At 41.5% G+C, this 19,201-nt stretch overlaps 1 protein-coding gene across 1 annotated transcript in view; it reads right to left on the minus strand.

Moving 5' to 3' along the window:
* Positions 1-17,105, minus strand: part of GORASP2 (golgi reassembly stacking protein 2) — a 40,295-nt gene extending 23,190 nt beyond the window's left edge. The window contains exon 1 of the mRNA XM_033231162.1: positions 16,215-17,105. Within this exon, the coding sequence (XP_033087053.1) occupies positions 16,215-16,277 (63 nt within the window). The 5' untranslated portion in view covers positions 16,278-17,105. The remainder of the gene's footprint in view (positions 1-16,214) is intronic.
* Between the last annotated feature and the right edge of the window lie 2,096 nt (positions 17,106-19,201).

Below are 19,201 nucleotides of genomic sequence, written 5' to 3' on the forward strand. Positions count from 1 at the left end.
GTAGAGATGGGGGTCTTGCTATGTTGCCAAGGCAGGTCTCAAACTCCTAGTCTCAAGCGATCCTCCCATCTCAGCCTCCCAAAGCACCAGAATCCCAAAGCAAGTCACCATACCCAGTTTTTAGTTTCTGTATACTGTTTTCTATGGGAGTTATTTCATATTCTACATGTTATCAAATAAAATGTCTAGGGCTCAAAATAGCATATTTCTTTTCAAATGGCAACTCTGAAAGGTAAAGAAGTGGCTGCCTGGAGTCACAAGAAAAGTGAGGTCAAATCACAGCTATTTGGGACAAAGTCAGATTACCTAGATCTGAAATGCCTATTAGGTGGTTATCAATTAGACGTGAAAGGCCTCAGGTGTGAAAGGGGATGAACAGCACAGATCCTTAGGCGCCTCCTCAGAGTGGAGTTTCTCATCTAATAAAGCCCACATCTAATCATCTAATTCTCTGAATCTGAATGTTTCCAAAGAACTATTAATAGCATTTTATCTAGAACCCAACTAGGTCACTGATCAATTTCAGACTTTGCCACTAAGACCGCCAGAAGTTTACCTTTTAGTTAAAAAGGGCCACAGACAGCACTTTTATAATGTAATCACTCATTTAGAAAGCTGACCCTACATGCTGATTCTTATCAGGCCACCCTTATAAAGTTTAAAGTATAAACTTTAGAGTATAAAGCTTAAACTATTTGTCTGAAATGGAAATTTTCCAATATCAGAAGTATTTTTCCTATAATTCAAAAAGGATTCAATAGCTAACTTTAAATTCTAAAATGAACTTGATCCTTTCCCTAGCTCTATTTTTCTATATCATTTGTTACTAACATCGATTTCCTTTGTTTCTAATGGCCCTTGAAATTAACTTCTTTCCTTAATTTATTTACATCATTAGAATCTGTGCAATTACGTCAGGCAGGTATCTTAATTACTGCTAGGAAGTCAGCAGAGGGTGCCCTAGAAAAATGCTCTCTTTGACCCTAATATACCTAAAGGAAATTTCCTATATTTTGTAGCATGGAAAATATGATCTACAACATAGCAAACCAAACACTGACGCAAGTTTCTCTTGCAGTGTTATCCACTGACAAGAATCTCCTGGCACCTAATCTCTCAGGCATCAGATTACCACTTCAATACTTTCGATCCCCTATGAGAGCTCCTGATTATTAATTTATCTTCTGCTTTCTTCAAGTCATCTTAACTAAAAGTTTATATATACTTGGCTCCACAGACCATTTAACATTTATTACTGGGCCAAATATCAAAGCAATTTACGATGAACAGGTTAAATTTGTAAATTTAATAATTAAGGCCAGGCACAGTGGCTCACACTTGTTATCGCAGCACTTTGGGAGGCAGAGGTGAGAGGATCTCCTGAGGCTAGGAGTTCAAAACCAGCTTGGGCAACAAAGTGAGACTGTCTCTACAAGCATTTTTAAAAAATTAGCCAGGCATAGTGGCACACGCCTGTAGTACCAGCTACTCAGGAAGCTAAGGCGGGAGGATGGCTCGAGCCCAGGAGGTCGAGACTATAGTGAGTCATGTTCACGCCACGGCACTCCAGCCTGGGCAACAGAGCAAGACTCCATCTCACAAATAAATAAGATTTTATAAGATTATATATAGTGAAAAAATAATACTTTTAGAGCCAGACTGAGTTGGTTTTAAGCCATGATTTTGTCCATTTATGAGTTGTGTGAGCTTGGTAAAGTTTATTTACCACCCGGGCCTCAATTTTCTCATTTGCAAGTAAGGGATAATGCCATCTACTTCATAAGCATGTTGTAAAGGTTCGATGAGTTAAGTGTATGAAATGCCTAGCTAAGTCTCACGCCTATGATAGAAGGCCAAGAAATCTTAAGCTCATCCTCCTAACTCTGCTATCACCATCTGAGGGTAAATCTTTATAGCTAACCAATTCCTGGACACATCATTATTTTTGCAACCATATTAAATACCTTTTACTCTTAAAAAGAAAAAATAAGACTTGTAAAAGTGCTGGCAGGAAAGAGAGACAAACCATTTTTTCAAATGTTGCCTCCCACAAATCAATTCCAGATGGATGGTAGATGTAAAGGTCAAGGGTAAAACAATAAACCCTGTAGAGAAAAACATAAGAGAATATCTTTGAGACCTTCAAGTTTGCAAGGCTTCCTAATAAACTGGACACAAAATGCACTAACCACAAACTAAAATAAATTGATAAAGTGAACTACACTAAGAACTTCTGCTCATCAAAAGGTATAATTAAGAAAGTAAAAAGACATAATACATATCCAACAAAGGATCTGCATACTGAACAAATCTTGAACTGCTGTAAAGCATTAAGAAAGATGGACGATAAAACCACAAGATACCATTTCTTGTCCACTGGAATGACCACAATTAAAAAGAAAGTAACAAGCATTGGCAAGAATGTGGAAAAAATGGAACACTCATACATTTGCTGGTGGGAATGGTGTAGCTGCTGTGAAAAACAGTTGGCAGATCCTCAAAATGTTACACACAAAGTTATCAAATGATCCAGCAATTCCACTCCAGGTATACAAACAACCAAGCAAAATGAAAATATATCTCCACACAAAAACCTGTACACAAATCTCATAGTAGCATTATTCATAATATTCCTAACGTAGAAACAGCCCAAATGTCCCCCAACTGATAAATGGATAAACAAGATGTGGTATATCCATAAGAAAGGATGAAGTACTAATGCACGCTATGACATGGATAAATCTTGAAAACATTAACGCTAAGTGAGAGAAGTTAGTCCAGAAGACTACATATTTTTTGATTCCATTAATATGAAATGTCCATAATAGACAAATCCATAGAGACAGAAAGCAGATTAGTTGTTATGCGGGGTTGTGGGTGGAAGAAGGGGGGAAATGGCTACTAATACATATGGGTTTCTTTCTGGAGTAATAAACAGTTTCTGGAATTAGGCAGTGGTGATGGTTGTACAACTCTATGAATATATTAAAAAGTCACCAAATTGTATAGTTTAAAAGTCTGAACTTTCTGGTATGTAGCTTTTATCACAATAAAGTTGCTTAAAACAGAAAAAAGACAACCCAACAGAGAAATGGGGGAAAGATTTTAGCAAACACTAAACAAAATACGATACTGAAGTAATCAAGAAATATGAAAATGTGCTCAACTTCAATAGTCATCAAGGAAATGCAAATTAAAACCACAGTGCTACTACACACCTATCGGAATGGCCGAAATCAAAAAGATGAAAAATATTAAGTGTGAGTGAGGATGTAGGACATTTAGAAACCTCAATTACTGCTGGTTAGAATGCAAACTAGTAAATGACTTGGCAATATCTATTAATATTGAAAATATGCACACCTTTTGACCGTATATTCCAGCCTTAAGTATATACCCAACAGAAGTGGGTATACACCTGTTCTCTAAAAGAAATACACTGGCCGGGCGCGGTGGCTCAAGCCTGTAATCCCAGCACTTTGGGAGGCCGAGACGGGCGGATCACGAGGTCAGGAGATCGAGACCATCCTGGCTAATACGGTGAAACCCCATCTCTACTAAAAATACAAAAACTAGCCGGGCGAGGTGGCGGGCGCCTGTAGTCCCAGCTACTTGGGAGGCTGAGGCAGGCGAATGGCGGAAACCCAGGAGGCGGAGCTTGCAGTGAGCTGAGATCTGGCCACTGCACTCCAGTCCGGGCGACAGAGCGAGACTCCGCCTCAAAAAAAAAAAAAGAAATACACTATACTGTTCACGGTACCACTATTTATAAAAGTCCCAAACTGAAAACTACAAAAATGCCCATCAACAGGTTAATAAATATTGGCATATTATCTCAATGGCACCAAATACATTAATGCCATGAAAGGTCTACAATAATACACATGAATAAATTTCACAAGCAATATCTGAGCAAAAGAAGCCAGACACAAATGAGTACGTAGCACATGGTTCCCCTTATACAAAGAACAATAGCTCAAACTAATCTATGCTGTTAGAAATCAGGATAGTATTCATCCTGCGGAGGTGGGGGGTGTGCAGGATGTCACTGGAAAGGGGTAAGAGGCTGGTTACAGTAAGTGTGTTGTTTGTGAAAATTCACAAAGCTATACACTTGTGTGTACTCTTTTAATATAAAGTCTTAAGAGATGCTCCCTGTATCAAAACAAGTATATTGAGGTTGCCCTTTTCCCAATGCCCTTTTGTCCAGTTCTTCTTAGGGCCACATGATTTTCTTTGATCAATTAAGAAACATAATAAAGCAGCTGAAAATACTAAAGAGCAATTATGCTTACAAAATAATAATTATAAAAAGATATATTACCAAAACATGGACAGGTAGAAGAAATTATGAACACACTAACTGGCAGTTGTAAGGTTCAAACTATACATCTGAGGTTAGCTTACAAAATAAAAATCACAGCAGTGTGAAAGAAATGCTTCTCTTCTAACACTCTAGAAAAAACGGCTGCAATAAACAAGATGATATTTGTTAGACAGTTTTTACCCTCAACAAGCAATAATGAGAAGTTTATGATGAAACTGCACAGCAAAGGGGCATCTTTATTACATAAAAAGAAATTTCCATCAATGATTAGAAGCTGGATTTTTTAATCACCAACTTTATAGAAATAATCCCTAAAGTGGTGTCATTCAACTACAGTGGATGATTTCAGTAGGTTCTGAAATCAATTTAGTGTGTCACAAAAGACAAGTATCAAAACACAATATCACAATAGAAAATTTGTCAAAAATTCATGATATAATAAAGGCCTATATTCTTCATGAAATGTAGTATGTACTGGTTGTAATGGAAAATACATTTTTTGCTTTGAGCTACAATAAAAATAAAGTTAGGAAAAGCTGTCCTACAAGATACCATTAACACTTTTGCTCCATCAAGTTCCTGGTTAAAAAAAAAAAAAAAAAAAAAAAGGGCAATTAACTTCTTGACTTTTCCCTCCACTTCTGATACCGGATCATTAAAAGTTTTACCAGATTTTGCCGGCGCGGTGGCTCAAGCCTGTAATCCCAGCACTTTGGGAGGCCGAGACGGGCGGATCACGAGGTCAGGAGTTCGAGACCATCCTGGCTAACACAGTGAAACCCCGTCTCTACTAAAAAATACAAAAAAACTAGCCGGGCGAGGTGGCTGGCGCCTGTTGTCCCAGCTACTTGGGAGGCTGAGGCAGGAGAATGGCGTAAACCCGGGAGGCGGAGCTTGCAGTGAGCTGAGATCTGGCCACTGCACTCCAGCTCGGGCGACAGAGCAAGACTCCGTCTCAAAAAAAAAAAAAAAAAAAGTTTTACCAGATTTAGCCTAAACTTTTCTTTTACCACACAGACCTAACTATTGCTTTCCAGTGAAGCATCCATCTCTTCTTCCAGGATTAAGAGTGTTCAAATACTACTACTTATGGTAGGTTTGGATCATTTCACATTAACCTTTTTCTCTCTTCAATTCTTCACTTGGGGGAGCGAGGAATGGCAGAGTAAGACGGAAGAAGTGTTTGGGTGGAGTTGGGTGTCAGGCGGCATTCTCCCACCTGCATTGGTCTATTGACTTACATACTCTCAGCTGAGGTATACAGACCTTCTACCTTAAAGTAACAAAGAAAGGAAACCACAAGGCAACTTGCAGCATACAGGGTATCACCAGACTACATATTTCACTAGGTGATATACAAAGACACACTTATCCACGTTTCTGGCTGATACGTAAATTATCTTCCTTAAGTTTTCTAACAGTGAAAATGTTATCATAAAATCGGCTTACTAGAATGTATAACTGTCTCCTTTTTATTACTGCATCATATATTCCTTTTCCACACACAAAATGTAGGTAAGCCCCACTGAATGACTATCTATACCATCATCTCCTCTAACACCCTCCCTCCTGTACTACTTTTAAAAACAGTAAAGATGTTAAACAAGACTAGAAAATAAATTCAATCCAAGCAATAACTAAATGATGACCCACTTCAACTATAAACATAAATCCTCATGCACTATATGTGTGCGCAGGTGTTCAAAATGACGGGAAAAGATCTGGGAAAGTGATATAATAAAAAGAAATCCTAAATCCTCCAGAGTTATAATAGGCATTTTTTTAGTAGGGAAGGGTGAGGGAGCTATAGTAGTCCCTGTTATCCGCAGGGGATATGTTCCAGGACCCCCCATGGATGCCTGAAACTGCAGAGTACCAAACCCTACATATACTGTACTATATTTTTTCCCATATGCAAATGCTTATGATAAACTTTAATTTATAAGCTAGGCACAGTAAGAGATTAACAACAGTAACTAATAATAGAGCAATCTACCACTTATGAACTGTTTATTTCTGGAATTTTCCATCTGATGTTTTTGGACCTCAGTAACCAAAGGTAACTGAAACCCACAGAAAGTCAAACTGTGGATAAGGAGAGAGTACTGTTTTCTGTGTCTGCAAATGGGTAAGTTTCCTTATTTGAGTCTTGACACAAATGTGTGGTAAATAATTTTGCAGTAGACTGAGAGAGTTCAAGCCTCACCTGCTAAAACATTGTCTTCCCATGTTCTTCACAAAGCAAAGTGCATGTTCTCCTGACACTAACCCTAACATAATTTTTAACATTCAAGCAATTTAAAATAAAATTGTAATGGCAACTAATAGGAAATAAAAACTCATTATTGCATAATGGTTTTCCAGAAAAGATCTGTACATTAGAAAAATAACATTGGAAGAAATTGAACTCTGCTCTAAATGAAGCAAAAATTCTGACAACTTCTTAACGCATTTTATATTCCTCAAATAACTTAGGGATTTGTTTCCTAGGGAAAGAAAACTTGCTGTGTGACCTTGGGCAAATCAGATTAACTTCTCTGTGCTTCTTTTCTTTTTTTGATACAGAGTTTCCCTCTTGTTGCCCAGGTTGGAGTGCAGTGGCGCAATCTCAGCTCACAGCAACCTCTGCCTCCTGGGTTCAAGTGATTCTCCTGCTTCAGCCTCCCAAGTAGCTGGGATTACAGGTGCCCACCATCATGCCTGGCTAAGTTTCTGTATTTTTTGGCAGAGACGAGGTTTCACCATGTTGGCCAGGCTGGACTCAAATTCCTGACCTCAAGTGATCACTACCTTGGCCTCCCAAAGTGCTGGGATTACAGGCCTGCACTTCTTTTCTTTAACTGCAAAAATGAGGAGGCTAATTAGGTAACCTGTAAGCCTGAATGACCCACCATGAAATAAATCTAACTGTTGCTAAGCTATCTATAGGTTCCACAATGAAGAAAATCAAATATAGCAAGATCATTTTAATTACATAGACTCTTTCAGCCATTTTAATTAATATGTCTAGTAACACTGTAGCAATGCAATGAAAAGGATACTGGCACTCTCCATTTAAAATTAAAAAATAATTTCCTTAAAAATGAGGATAGGAGGAAATTAACAGGTACCATTTGTGTGTGTGCCTAAATGACTAAAATTAATGGGTCAGATTTGACCTCAAACTTATGTTTTAAACAGCAGCAAAGTACAGATTAGGTACACAGACAAAAAGTAATGGTTGCTTAATTAAATAAAAATACTAAAAATGTTGACAACTACAATAGTATATTTTAGCTAGTATTGCCACAACACTGGTTCTACACAATAATGCAAATACTAGTAATAAAGCCATCACCAAACATTTGCATCCTTATTATATTCCACATTCTAAGTTAAGTGCTTTACATGAAATATCCCATTTAATCCACAGGATAATCAAGGAGGTAGTGTTGTTTTAAGAAAGAGATTTAATAATGCTCAATTGTTTTCATTATTTTCATACAGTATCTAATGTGTTTTTCAGTGGAAAAGGTGGAAGTGGCTCTGCTATTATCTGCACTTTTCAGATACAAAGACTGAAGCTTTTCAAAGCATTTCAAAGGGGTGCTCAAGGAAATAGAATGAAGTGATAGAGCTGGCACTAGAATCCAGTTCCCAAAGGTGGTCTCTGGTGGTTGACTATGATAGTTTCTCAATGTACTCATGTCCACAAAGATAACAAGATTCTTTCTTTCTGTCTTTTTTTTTTTTTTTAGAGACAGGGTCTCACTTTACTGTCCAGGCTGATCTCGAACTCCTGGCTTCAAGTAATCCGCTGCCTCAGCCTCCCAAAGTGTGGGGATTACAGATGAGAGTCACTGTACCAGGTGCTTCCTCCTTTGTTTCCCTCCCTCCCTTCATTCCCTCTTTCCCTTCACTCCCTCCTTCCCTCTCTCTTTCTTTCTTTTTCTTTCTCAAGCTCTCAATATTTTGCTAAGGCTACTCTTGAATTCCTGAGCTCAAGCAACCCTCCCACCTCAGCCTCCTGAGTCCTGGGACTACAGGCACATGCCGCAAAGCCTGGATTTTACTTTTAATTAATTAATGAGGGCAAGGATGTGGCTCACAGCTATAGTCCCAGCACTTTGGGAGGCTAAAGCAAGAGGATCATTTGAGCCCAGGAGTTTGAGACCTTGTCCCTTCAAAAAAATAAGCCAGATGTGGTGGTACGCACCTGTAGTCCCAACTACTTGGAAGACCAGGGAGGGAGAATTGCTTGAGCCTGTGAAGTCGAGGCTGCAGTGAGCTGCGACTGTGACACTGCACTCCAGCCTGGGCAACAGAGCAAAACCGGGTGTCTAATTTTTTTTTTCTTTCTTGAGGGGATGGAGTCTCACTCTGTCGCCCAGGCTGGAGTTCAGTGGTACCATCTCAGCTTACTGCAACCTCCACCTCCAGGGTTCAAGCGATTCTCCTGCCTCAACCTCCCAAGTAGCTGGGACTACAGGAATGCGCCAACACACCTAAGTTTTGTATTTTTAGTAGAGAGGGGGTTTCACCATGTTGGCCAGACTGGTCTCGAACTCCTGACCTCAGGTGATCCATCCACCTCAGCCTCCCAAAGTGCTGGGATTACAGGCATGAGCCACCACACCCAGCCTTAAAATTTTTTTTAAAAATTAACAAATTAATTAATTTTAGAGACGCTGCTCTGTTACCCAGGCTGGAGTGCAGTGGCATGAGGATAGCTCGCTGCAGCCTCAAAGTTTTGGGTCAAGTGACAATTTTGCTTTTATTGACACCGGATTTCACTATGTTTCTCAGGGTGGTCTTAAACTCTTGGGCCCTCACCTCACCTCAGTCTCCTGATTGGAGTAGCTGGGATTACAGATGCACACCACTGTGCCTGGCTCAAGCTTCCTTATTTCTGACAATGTGCTTGAGCTATCTCTCATTGGTGCTTAAAAAAGAGAGAGAACAAAACCCCAGAAAAATTACCTTCATGCTACAGTAAATTTATTTGCAATGCCAACAGGGAAATGTATAGTCTCTCAAAGTAACTACTTAGGACCAGGCATGGTGGCTCATACCTGTGATCCCAACATTTTGGGAAGCCAGTACAAGAGGATCACTTGAGCCGAGGAGTTCAAGACCAGCCTGGGCAACATAGAAAGATCGCTCTACAAAAAAATTTAAAAGTTGGCTGGGCATGGCAGCATATGCCTGTAAGCTACTCAGGAGGCTGAGATGAAAGGATTACTTGAGCCCAGGAGTTCAAGGTTGCCGTGGGCCATGACCACACCACAGCACTCCAGCCATAGCAACAGAGTGAGATCCTACAGAGAGAGACCCTGTTTCAAAAAAAGAAAAAAAAAAAAGTCACAGTTTCTAAAGCACATTTCCTAGTTTACATTGATATTTTATTAGTCAATCAATCAATCAATATATATAATCCTTTCGGTAGAACATTAAAGTAAGCAAAATGAACACACTGATGTTAAAGGTTATTCTAAGCTCAATTTTTATAAAATTTGTAGAGGAATTATTAAAAACCCCTGCTAGTATCTGACCCAGAAGACAGAAAACTCAGTATTGTACACTCTACTACTTACTGAAACCATAATTAACTACTAGCAGCAGATCTCCCCCAGTGAGAATCCTGAGGATGATAGTGCAGGCATTAAAACACACCTCATCACATAAGTATGAAAGCATATAAAGCCGGGCGCAGTGTCTCCCGCCTATAATCCCAGCACTTTGTGAGGCTGAAGCGGGTGGATTGCTTGAACTCAGGAGTTCGAGAGCAGCCTGGGCAACATGGCAAAACCCCATCTCTACCGAAAATATAAAAAATTAGCTGGGCATGGTGGTGTGTGCCTGTAGTCACAGCTACTGGGGAGGCTGAGATGGGGGAGGATTACTTAAGCCTGGGAGTTGGAGGCTGCAGTGAGTGGAGACTGTGCTACTAAATTCCAGCCTAGAGTGAGATCCTGTCTCAAAAAAAAAAAAAAGGTGGGGGGTTGGGAGTGCAGTCGCTCCCGCCTATAATCTCTACACTTTGGGAGGCTGAGGTGGGCAGATGACTTGAGGTCTGAAGTTCTAGACCAGCCTGGCCAACAGGGTGAAACCCCATCTCTACTAAAAATACAAAAATTAGTTGGGTGTGGTGGTGGGTGCCTGTAATCCCCACTACTTGGGAGGCTGAGGCAGGAGAACCGCTTGAACTGGAGTGGTGGAGGTTGCAATGAGCTGAGATCGCGCCACTGCATTCCAGCCTGGGTGACAGAGCAAGACTCCGTCTCAAAAAAAAAAAAAGTGTATATAAACAACATGAAACTACTAATTTGTTCAAGGTCTATTAACATTAGAAAAAGTTTATGTTCAATGATATAATTCCTAAAAGTATCCCAAGGTTTATATACATTGTATTCCATGGTTTTAATAAACTGAGATATCCTGATTCCTACATTTGAAAGCAATTTTAAAGAATATTTATTAAACAACTTCTGGGCCTTTTACTAGAAAAGATCAATTTTGGGCTGGGCACAGTGGTTCACGCCTGTAATTCCAGCACTTTGGGAGGCCGAGGACTGTGGATCAGCTGAGGTCAGCAATTCGACACCAGCCTGACCAATAATGGTAAAAGCCCGTCTCTACTAAAAATACAAAAATTAGCCGGGCATGGTGGCAGGCACCTGTAATCCCAGCCACTAGAGAGGCCGAGGCAGGAGAATTGATAGGACTTGGGAGGCGGAGGTTGCAGTGAGCGAGATTGTGCCACTGCACTCCAGCCTTGGCAACATAGCCAGACTCTGTCTCAAAAAAACAAAAACAAAAAAAACAAAAAAAAAAAAGGAGAGATCAATTTTAGGGACAGGGTCAGACTCTTCAGGTTTCACAATTATAACTTTATACATAGAAAACAATACTAAATAAACCTACTGTTCTCTTTTTACACATTGTTTCCAGAATGAGTGAGAAAGGAGCCAGAGTGAGATTTCTGTGTTAGGGCATGAGGTCGGGCGTGGTGGCTCACACCTGTAATCCCAGCACTTTGGGAGGTGGAGGCAGGTGGATCACTTGAGGTCAGGGGAGAACAGCCTGGTCAACACGGTGAAACCCCAACTCTACTAAAAATACAAAAATTAGCTGGGCATGATGGCAGGCGCCTGTAATCCCAGCTACTTGGGAAGCCCGAGGCAGGAGAACTAAGGAGGTTGCAGTGAGCCGAGATCGCGCCATTGCACTCCAGCCTGGGCAACAAGAGTGAAACTCCGTCTCAAAACAACAACAAAAAGATGGCATGTGTTTCAAAGTTTGAGAAAGACAATGTTAGAAGAATAAAGAAGAAAACAATGACTATTGAGTATTAGAAATTAACTTTTTCAAAGTAAGTACTAAACTGAAATCCCATCGCAACAGGATTGCATGTAGGTTAGTTAGGCTCCATTTATAGAGAACAGTTCCTTTGGGAGACCTCATCTCTGACAAAATAGAAAAAAATATTTAAAAAGAGCAGTTCCATACGATAGTAGATATGGTCTAGGCATTGCATTTTCTATAGAAGTAATTCCACTTGCAGTCACTTGCTTCTCTAAGAACACCTAAATGCTGCCCAGTCTGCAGCAAATGGCTCAGAAAATAAAAACCTGTTATTACACTGGTGACACACTACATGTCAATGACCCTTCCATCACCTCAAAATCTCTCCCCGAAGAAAGCATGAGAAAGAATGAAAATGCTCTTTTCCATGTCTCCACACTGGTGTGAATACTTGCTCTAGAAGGTATGCCCTCAGATATCCCCCATCTCAGAGTTTGTAAGTGTGGAACAGAATATGAATATTTTAATTTAGAAGCAGGTCCTATAACAGGCATCTGTGAGGTCACTGCAAAAATTTAATTTTGAGAATGGTCTTGTTGGGTTCACTGGATAATTAATGGAAAATGTAGGTAAAATTTCGATATTAAACATAGTTCATCTGTAGGAAGTAACTTACAATAACTTCAAAAACTGAGAAGCCCTAACATTTTTCCCGCCTTACATTAGGATTGGAGGACCAAAATAAAAGTGCCATTCATAGTAAGCACAAATCTGACCCACTGTATAAAAGAATCTGAAATGTTATTTTTTTTAAAAAAGACTTCTACACAAAATTTTAAATCCTCCACTAGAAGTCCACTTCTTTTTTAAAAGTAATTTTGCATATCTACACTTTGAGTGACTATACAAGTATTTAATGATCACTTCAGAAATCCTCGAAAATACATTAAAGTTAAAAAAAAAAAAAGGTAACCATTAACTAATAATTTTTTAGACAACCTGGTTTATTATCTTTCAGCTTTATTTTCCTGAGCACTCAAATGTACCTGCACATACACAGGGTGTTTGAAACACAATTTTGAGCGAATGTATAGCACTCTATCTGTGGTTAGGCCCTGATTTGTTTAATAATTTCTCAGCTGTTGGATATTTTGGTTGTAATGTTAACCTCTTAAGATAACTTTTGGCCATATAGTCCTTGAATATGTCATATCATTCAAAATCTTTGTGAAACATGGCTAAGGGACGATGTTAGGCCCACGAAAAAAAGGAGACTAAGGAAAATACTTCAACAGTATTTGCCTTTAGATGGTGGGATTACAGGTAATTCAGGTTCTTTGCGGTCCTTTTTTACCATATCCAAATGTTCTCTAATGGACACATGTTGATAATAGGAAAACAATGTAGTTATTTACTAACATGAAAAATCAATATTTATACAGACAGCTACCATTAAAATTCAATACAGTAATCGGGGAAAAGGATGTATGTTATGGGAAAACAAAACATAGGATTCAAGTTTGTAAATATGTACATATAACAAAAGAAGACTAGAAAATCAAATATTCAACACCAGGAGGTACTCCTTAACCAATCTATGGTACAACAGACTACCACGAGCTAACTGAAAGCATGAGGCAGATCCTGACTTGCTACTACAGAAAGACTGCTAAGATAGGTCATCAACTGAGAAGACTGAGGTGTGCAACAGCATGGATCATATGATTCCAAGATTCCAAGGTAACAAAAAGAAACAAAGAGAGAAGGGTGAGAGAAGAGACTTTTTTTTTTGAAACAAAGTCTCACTCTTTTTGCCCAGGCTGGAGTGCAATGGCATGATCTCAGCTCACTGCAACCTCTGCCTCCCAGCTTCAAGTGATTCTCCTGCCTCAGCCTCTCAAGTAGCTAGGATTACAGGTGTGCACCACCATGCCCGGCTAATTTTTTATATTTTTAATAGAGATGGGGTTTCACCATGTTGGTCAGGCTGTTCTCGAACTCCTGACCTCAGGTGATCCGCCCACCTCGGCCTCCCAAAGCGGGGATTACAGGCGTGAGCCACTGCGCCCGGCCAAAGAGACTTTTTTATAAGCATAAAATATATCTGAAAGGCTATGTAAGAAACTGTCCACAGTGGTTACCTCTGGAGTGGGGATAAGAAGTTGGGTACACAATATGATCCCAATCATGAAAATATGCACTCACACATAGAGAATACATAAAAAGGAACTATACTGTTCATAGCAGAACTTCTGAATCCATTTCAAGGCTGTCCCCTAAAGATTTTTAGATGGATATTGAAAAATAATGAAAACAATGGAAAGTTCAATCTATCTGAATTATAGGGACTCATGAAATCAAAAGACAGCAGTGGATATAAATATTATAATTGGTATTTCAAAACCCAGTCAATCATATAAGTTTTTACTACAACCAGGAAATGGCCAGGAATTGGTTATTCAAGAAAACTAACTTCTGATTAAATCACTCTAGAACTTGTTGAATATGGGTGATTTTATTCAAAATCTTCCTGCCACAGTTACTCCAGTTTACAAGCTTGGTAATCTAATAATGAAATATATCGCTGTCCATCTAGGCAATAACAAATGAAAGGAAGACATTTTTATATGTTAAGATTTAACACAGCACTTTTCCCTCTAAAAACAAAGATAAGGAAACCAATTACAGAATCAGGGGCAGAGGGTCTTAGGAACGCAGACACAAAATTCTCCTAAACTAGATCATTACTATTTTAAAGCTCTCTTTAATAAAAGTCTAACTAAATAAGAATTATTTCATCATGTGCAATATTAATGCTCCAGATGCAGACTGGTAACTAAGGTTGTCCCTAGTGTTTGTAAAAATCAGATTTATAGATTAATAACACATCTGCACTACTGAATATGTATGAACGCTGATTTATTTGACTGCACTTACATAAAGAAAATACAAACTCGTTTTATGTTGGAATGTAGTCATTAAGTTGGAATCCTTTTGATGTGTATGGCTTTCTTTCAAACACGCGACTTCTTTTTTTTGCTTATTAACATTCATGTGTTTTACTGAGTTTCCTTGAGTGCATGTATTATAAAAACATCACGAATCCCCAAGGATTCATGACCACAATCGGACACTGTGAGAAACAGCTGGTAATACTGGGTAATACCGCAGGGTAGAGAACTCAAAATCAGATCAGATAATACAAAGCAAAGCACAGCTTTCACCTCACATTTGGGAACTGATAATTCTCCTTCCATTTCCTCTCTCAGTGTGGCTCTTGGGGGTTTGGTTAGCTGAAGGGGATAGGAAGATAATACGGTTTATTTATAGGCTCCCTTTTCCTTTCGGGGGAAAAAGTCACCCTTTACTACCAAGAGTATGGCGAGAGGAGGGATTTTTAGTGTAATGGAAAGGCAATAGACACGATAATCCTGACGATCAGAAAGATGATCTGCCTCAGCCCTATCACCTAGACAGCTGGGCAATTTAAGAATGTTGTCTCACCTAAAACATGGGACCCAGGGCAGGAAATGAAGGTAGCACCAGGAAGTGCATTCTCTTACTTTCAGTGAAAACGTTCTTGCCTGTGAGGAGCTAATATTGAGTGACACCCCCAAATGGCGCTACACGCTGCGGCCACTCTGTTGACAGTTCTGCATGTTAACACTCACACAGGTGTCACAGCACACAACCATCAATGCTACTTCTAAAGTTGCCCGGTTCCATGAGGAAAAGATCACATGCTTTGTACCACCCAGGCCCAGGCCGTTCATAGGTAGGGGATTAGCTGACGCCTTTTGAGGTATTATGTTTCTCTGCCTCCTGGAAGTTAAGCTAGGGTTGTTTTCCTTTATATACTCAGATTTTTTTAAAAAAACATTCCTCTGCACTACCTCTTTACCACTGTGGATCTAAACCTTAATCTAAACCACACCCTCAGCAGTCGGAACAGAACGGAAGTTCCCACTCCAGGAAATCTTGAGAAGGAGGTTTGGGAGGGTCAGGAGTGGCACGGGGAAGGAGAAGTCTTGTCGAAATCAAGTCTGTTTAGGTCCGTCGAACCTACTTCCAGGCCATTTCGATCTCCCTCTCCTTCCCGCTGGCCTTTCAAGTCACTCAGCCGGCGCCGAGGTGATTTAACACCTGCCGCCGCAGGCCCCGCCTCCGGACTGCGGGTCAGGATCCCTCTCCTAGGAAAGCGCAAAGGCTGCCTTCACAGTCACTACTTTGGAGACGTTCCCTCCGCGCCCTTCCTAACTTTGGAAGCCAAAAACGAGGGTGGGTGGGAGAGAGAGAAGGCCGTGCGGAAAAAGAGCAAGGTTGTGCCCCCTTCCCAGGGCCGCCCCCCGGCCGAGTCGCCGGCAGCTGTCTCCAGCTCCAGCCCGTCTTCCCACAGCCGCGGACCCCGTGCACAGGGCGCTCCGCGGAGGCGGGATGCCAGCGGCCTCCGGAACCAGCCTCGGCCAAGGCAGCGCCCGCGACAGCCTCTCCTTCGCGGGATCGGGCCTGGCTGCCCCGTGAAGGAGCCCATAGGGGCCTCCGCCTCCCCGCGGCCGGCCCCACTTCCAACCCGCAGCTCCGCGGCCGCCGTCGGAGCCCTTACCCGTAGAACGTGGTAGCCTTCGGTGCCCCCGCCTGGGATCTCGACGCTCTGCGAAGAGCCCATGGCGGCGGGCGATCTGTGTGGCTGAGCCGGGATCCGCGCTGCTCCCGCCCCCCGCGCACCGCCCGCTCTGCTCCTCCGCGTAGCACTTGGGACGTGGCACTCGCTGCAGCCGGAGAGCCGGGCCGCACAGCCCGCCGGGAGATCGTCTCCGCTGCAGCCCGGGCCGCTGCGACGCCGCAGACAGCGCCACCTGCCGCGAGCCACTGGAAGGGGCCCGAGCGCGCGCGGGCCGGGAGGATGGAGAGGGAGGGCAGGAGAAGGGCTGGGAGGTGCCGCGTCGTGCTCGCGAGAGAACAGAAATGCGCTGCCCCCTGCTTTGGCGCCTTGCTACGGGGCCCTGGATTGGGCCAGATTTATGCAGACGCGTTCCCGCTCGCCTGAAAGAACAGGTTGCAGGTCCCCCTGGTGGCCAGAGGCAGGGAAAGGCTGCTGATAAACAGGAGCGAACTCAACACACAGCAAGCTCTCTCTTCTCCAGGTGTACAGGTATTTTCCCAGACTGTACAGCTGAGGGGAATAGTGGCCCCCTGTGGGGCCACTGCACAGTATGAGCACAGCATACTGCATCTGCTCAGCTAAATTTTATAAAAGGAAACGCTCCCTTTATAAAACAGTAGTCTCACAGAGTCACCTACCAACTTCTTTTTTGGTTTGGGTTTTTTTTTTTTCTCCCTCCCTAATTGTGAGAATAAGATTAGAGGATTGGTCACAATCAGAGCGATGCCAGCGTGGGAAGCACGGTTGGATTTCCCTGGCATTCCACCACCTGCTGCTGCTCGGTTTCCCGTCCCACCTCCTTCAGGTAGCCAGGTCGTATTCATGCTTATTCCGTTGTCGTATTCCTTTGCTGCTTCTGCCCCTTACATGTACTCCCTCTGAAACCCCCAGTTGCCTTGTGGTCAGTTGGACTAATGGTGCGTCAACCAGGTATTATGTGGATTCCTATGTGATGCAATGTAAAGTATGTACTATCACCCATGATGTATTCTAGCCCAAAGTGGTTAACTTGCCTCTATGGCATCTTGAGTTTGATGTTTACAGGATGTAAGGGGAATTGAGGAGCAAGTAAAATGACACCACAGGGAATCAGGCAAATACAGGAAGTGGGCCTTCCTTCAGGACAGCTGGCCAGTTCTCTTTATCGAGTCAGAGTCCTATGAAAGAGCCTATGCCAGATTAAAAGGAACACGAAGAATATAACCAAGAGACACACTGTAAGGGCTTGAGTTGGGGGCCAACTTGGAGAAATAAGCGTAAAGAACATTTTTGGTTCATTTGGAGAAATTTGAATATGTACTGAGTATTAGAAGAGTAGTTATTCACATGGAAACGTGGACATTATTGTCTTTTTAAAAAGCTGGTTACAAGACGGGATGTGTCTGTAGACAATACGAAAAACATGTCTTCAAAATACAGATTAATACGTATGTATGCATATGAAGATGTGGGAGGAGAATATGAACCAAGGGCTACAGTGGTCATCTCTGGGTGGTGACAGAGATGTTTTATTTTTTGTTTTGGCTGGTTGCATATTCTTTGATGCTCATGAAGTGCTTTTGTAATAAGAAAATATTATTTAAAATTTAAAAATAATTTTCTCTGCTATCAACAAGTGAATAGCAGGTTTTTAGAAGGCCTAATATATCCATAAATCCATAAATGAAATCTCCATTTATTAGGCTCCTCAAGGACAGGGTCTGCAGTGGAGTTGCCTTTATGTTCTTGATATTTACCAGAGTGCCTAGCAGCTCATTCAACAATTTAATAAATTTAGTGCAAGAGAATAACTGTAAGAACTAGATCTAATTATAATGTTCTCGTTCTGCTTGGCAATTATAACCCTCTTTATGATGGAAGCTGTTGCCATGTTCAGTGGTCAAAATTTTTGGACCAGTTGTCTCCCATATGTCTGATGGTAGCCATGGCTTGTAGAACCCAGGCTGTGGATCGTTGGTGGTCCGTGGGCAAGTCCAGCCCTTCCTTAGAGCTGTAGTGTATGTTTCAGCCTCATGAGTGGCTGCTTGCTATTCTCCACACAAGCCATTTACTTTCTTACCTTCTTGATTTTATTCATGCTATTCTCCACTTCTGAAATGCCCTTCCTTATATTTTCCACTTACAAAAATCCTAACTTTGAAAAAATCCCAATCCTTTAAGTCCCATCTCAAATGTTACTTATTTATCCTTAAGGTCAGCGTGACTCTCTCCTCGCCATGAAACAGTTAGTTCCTTCATTTCTATAACATCACTGTCATCATCACAGGTCTGTCTTCTACCATTTATGGTCCATTCAATCAAAGCAAGGATCATATGTTTTTCTTTTTTCTTTTTCCTTCCTTCCTTCCTTCCTTCCTTCCTTCCTTCCTTCCTTCCTTCCTTCCTTCTTTCCTCCCTCCCTCCCTCCCTCCCTTCCTTCCTTTTTTCCTTTTTTCCTTTCTTTCTTGTGAGATGGGTCTCACTCTCTCTCCCAGGCTGCAATGCAGGAGTGTGATCACAGCTCACTGCAGCCTCCACCTCCTGGGCTCAAAATCATCCCTACCTCAGTCTTCCGAGTAGCTAAGACTACAGGCGCGCACTACCACACCCAGCTAATGTTTTTGATTTTTTGCATAGACAGTGTCTCACTATGCTGCCAGGCTTGTTTCGAACTCCTGGGCTCACATGGTTCTCCCACCTCAGTCTGCCAAAATGCTGGGATTATAGGTGTGAGCCAACACACCCAGCCGATCATGTGTTTTCATCTTTAGATCCCCAGTTCCTGGTTGAGTATTGGGAACATGATAGTACTGTTTACTGATTTGAATTGAATGTGTGTAATAAATAGCTTCAAAGCCTTTTCTGTTTCAGAATCAGTTAATAAGTTACATCTGTGGTTACTATTTGTGTCTCATCAAAATGTGTGGGTCTTTTTTCTTTTTTTTCCT

The sequence above is a fragment of the Trachypithecus francoisi genome, unplaced genomic scaffold (assembly GCF_009764315.1).
Source record: "Trachypithecus francoisi isolate TF-2019V2 unplaced genomic scaffold, Tfra_2.0 Lachesis_group13, whole genome shotgun sequence".
NCBI lineage: Eukaryota > Metazoa > Chordata > Mammalia > Primates > Cercopithecidae > Trachypithecus > Trachypithecus francoisi.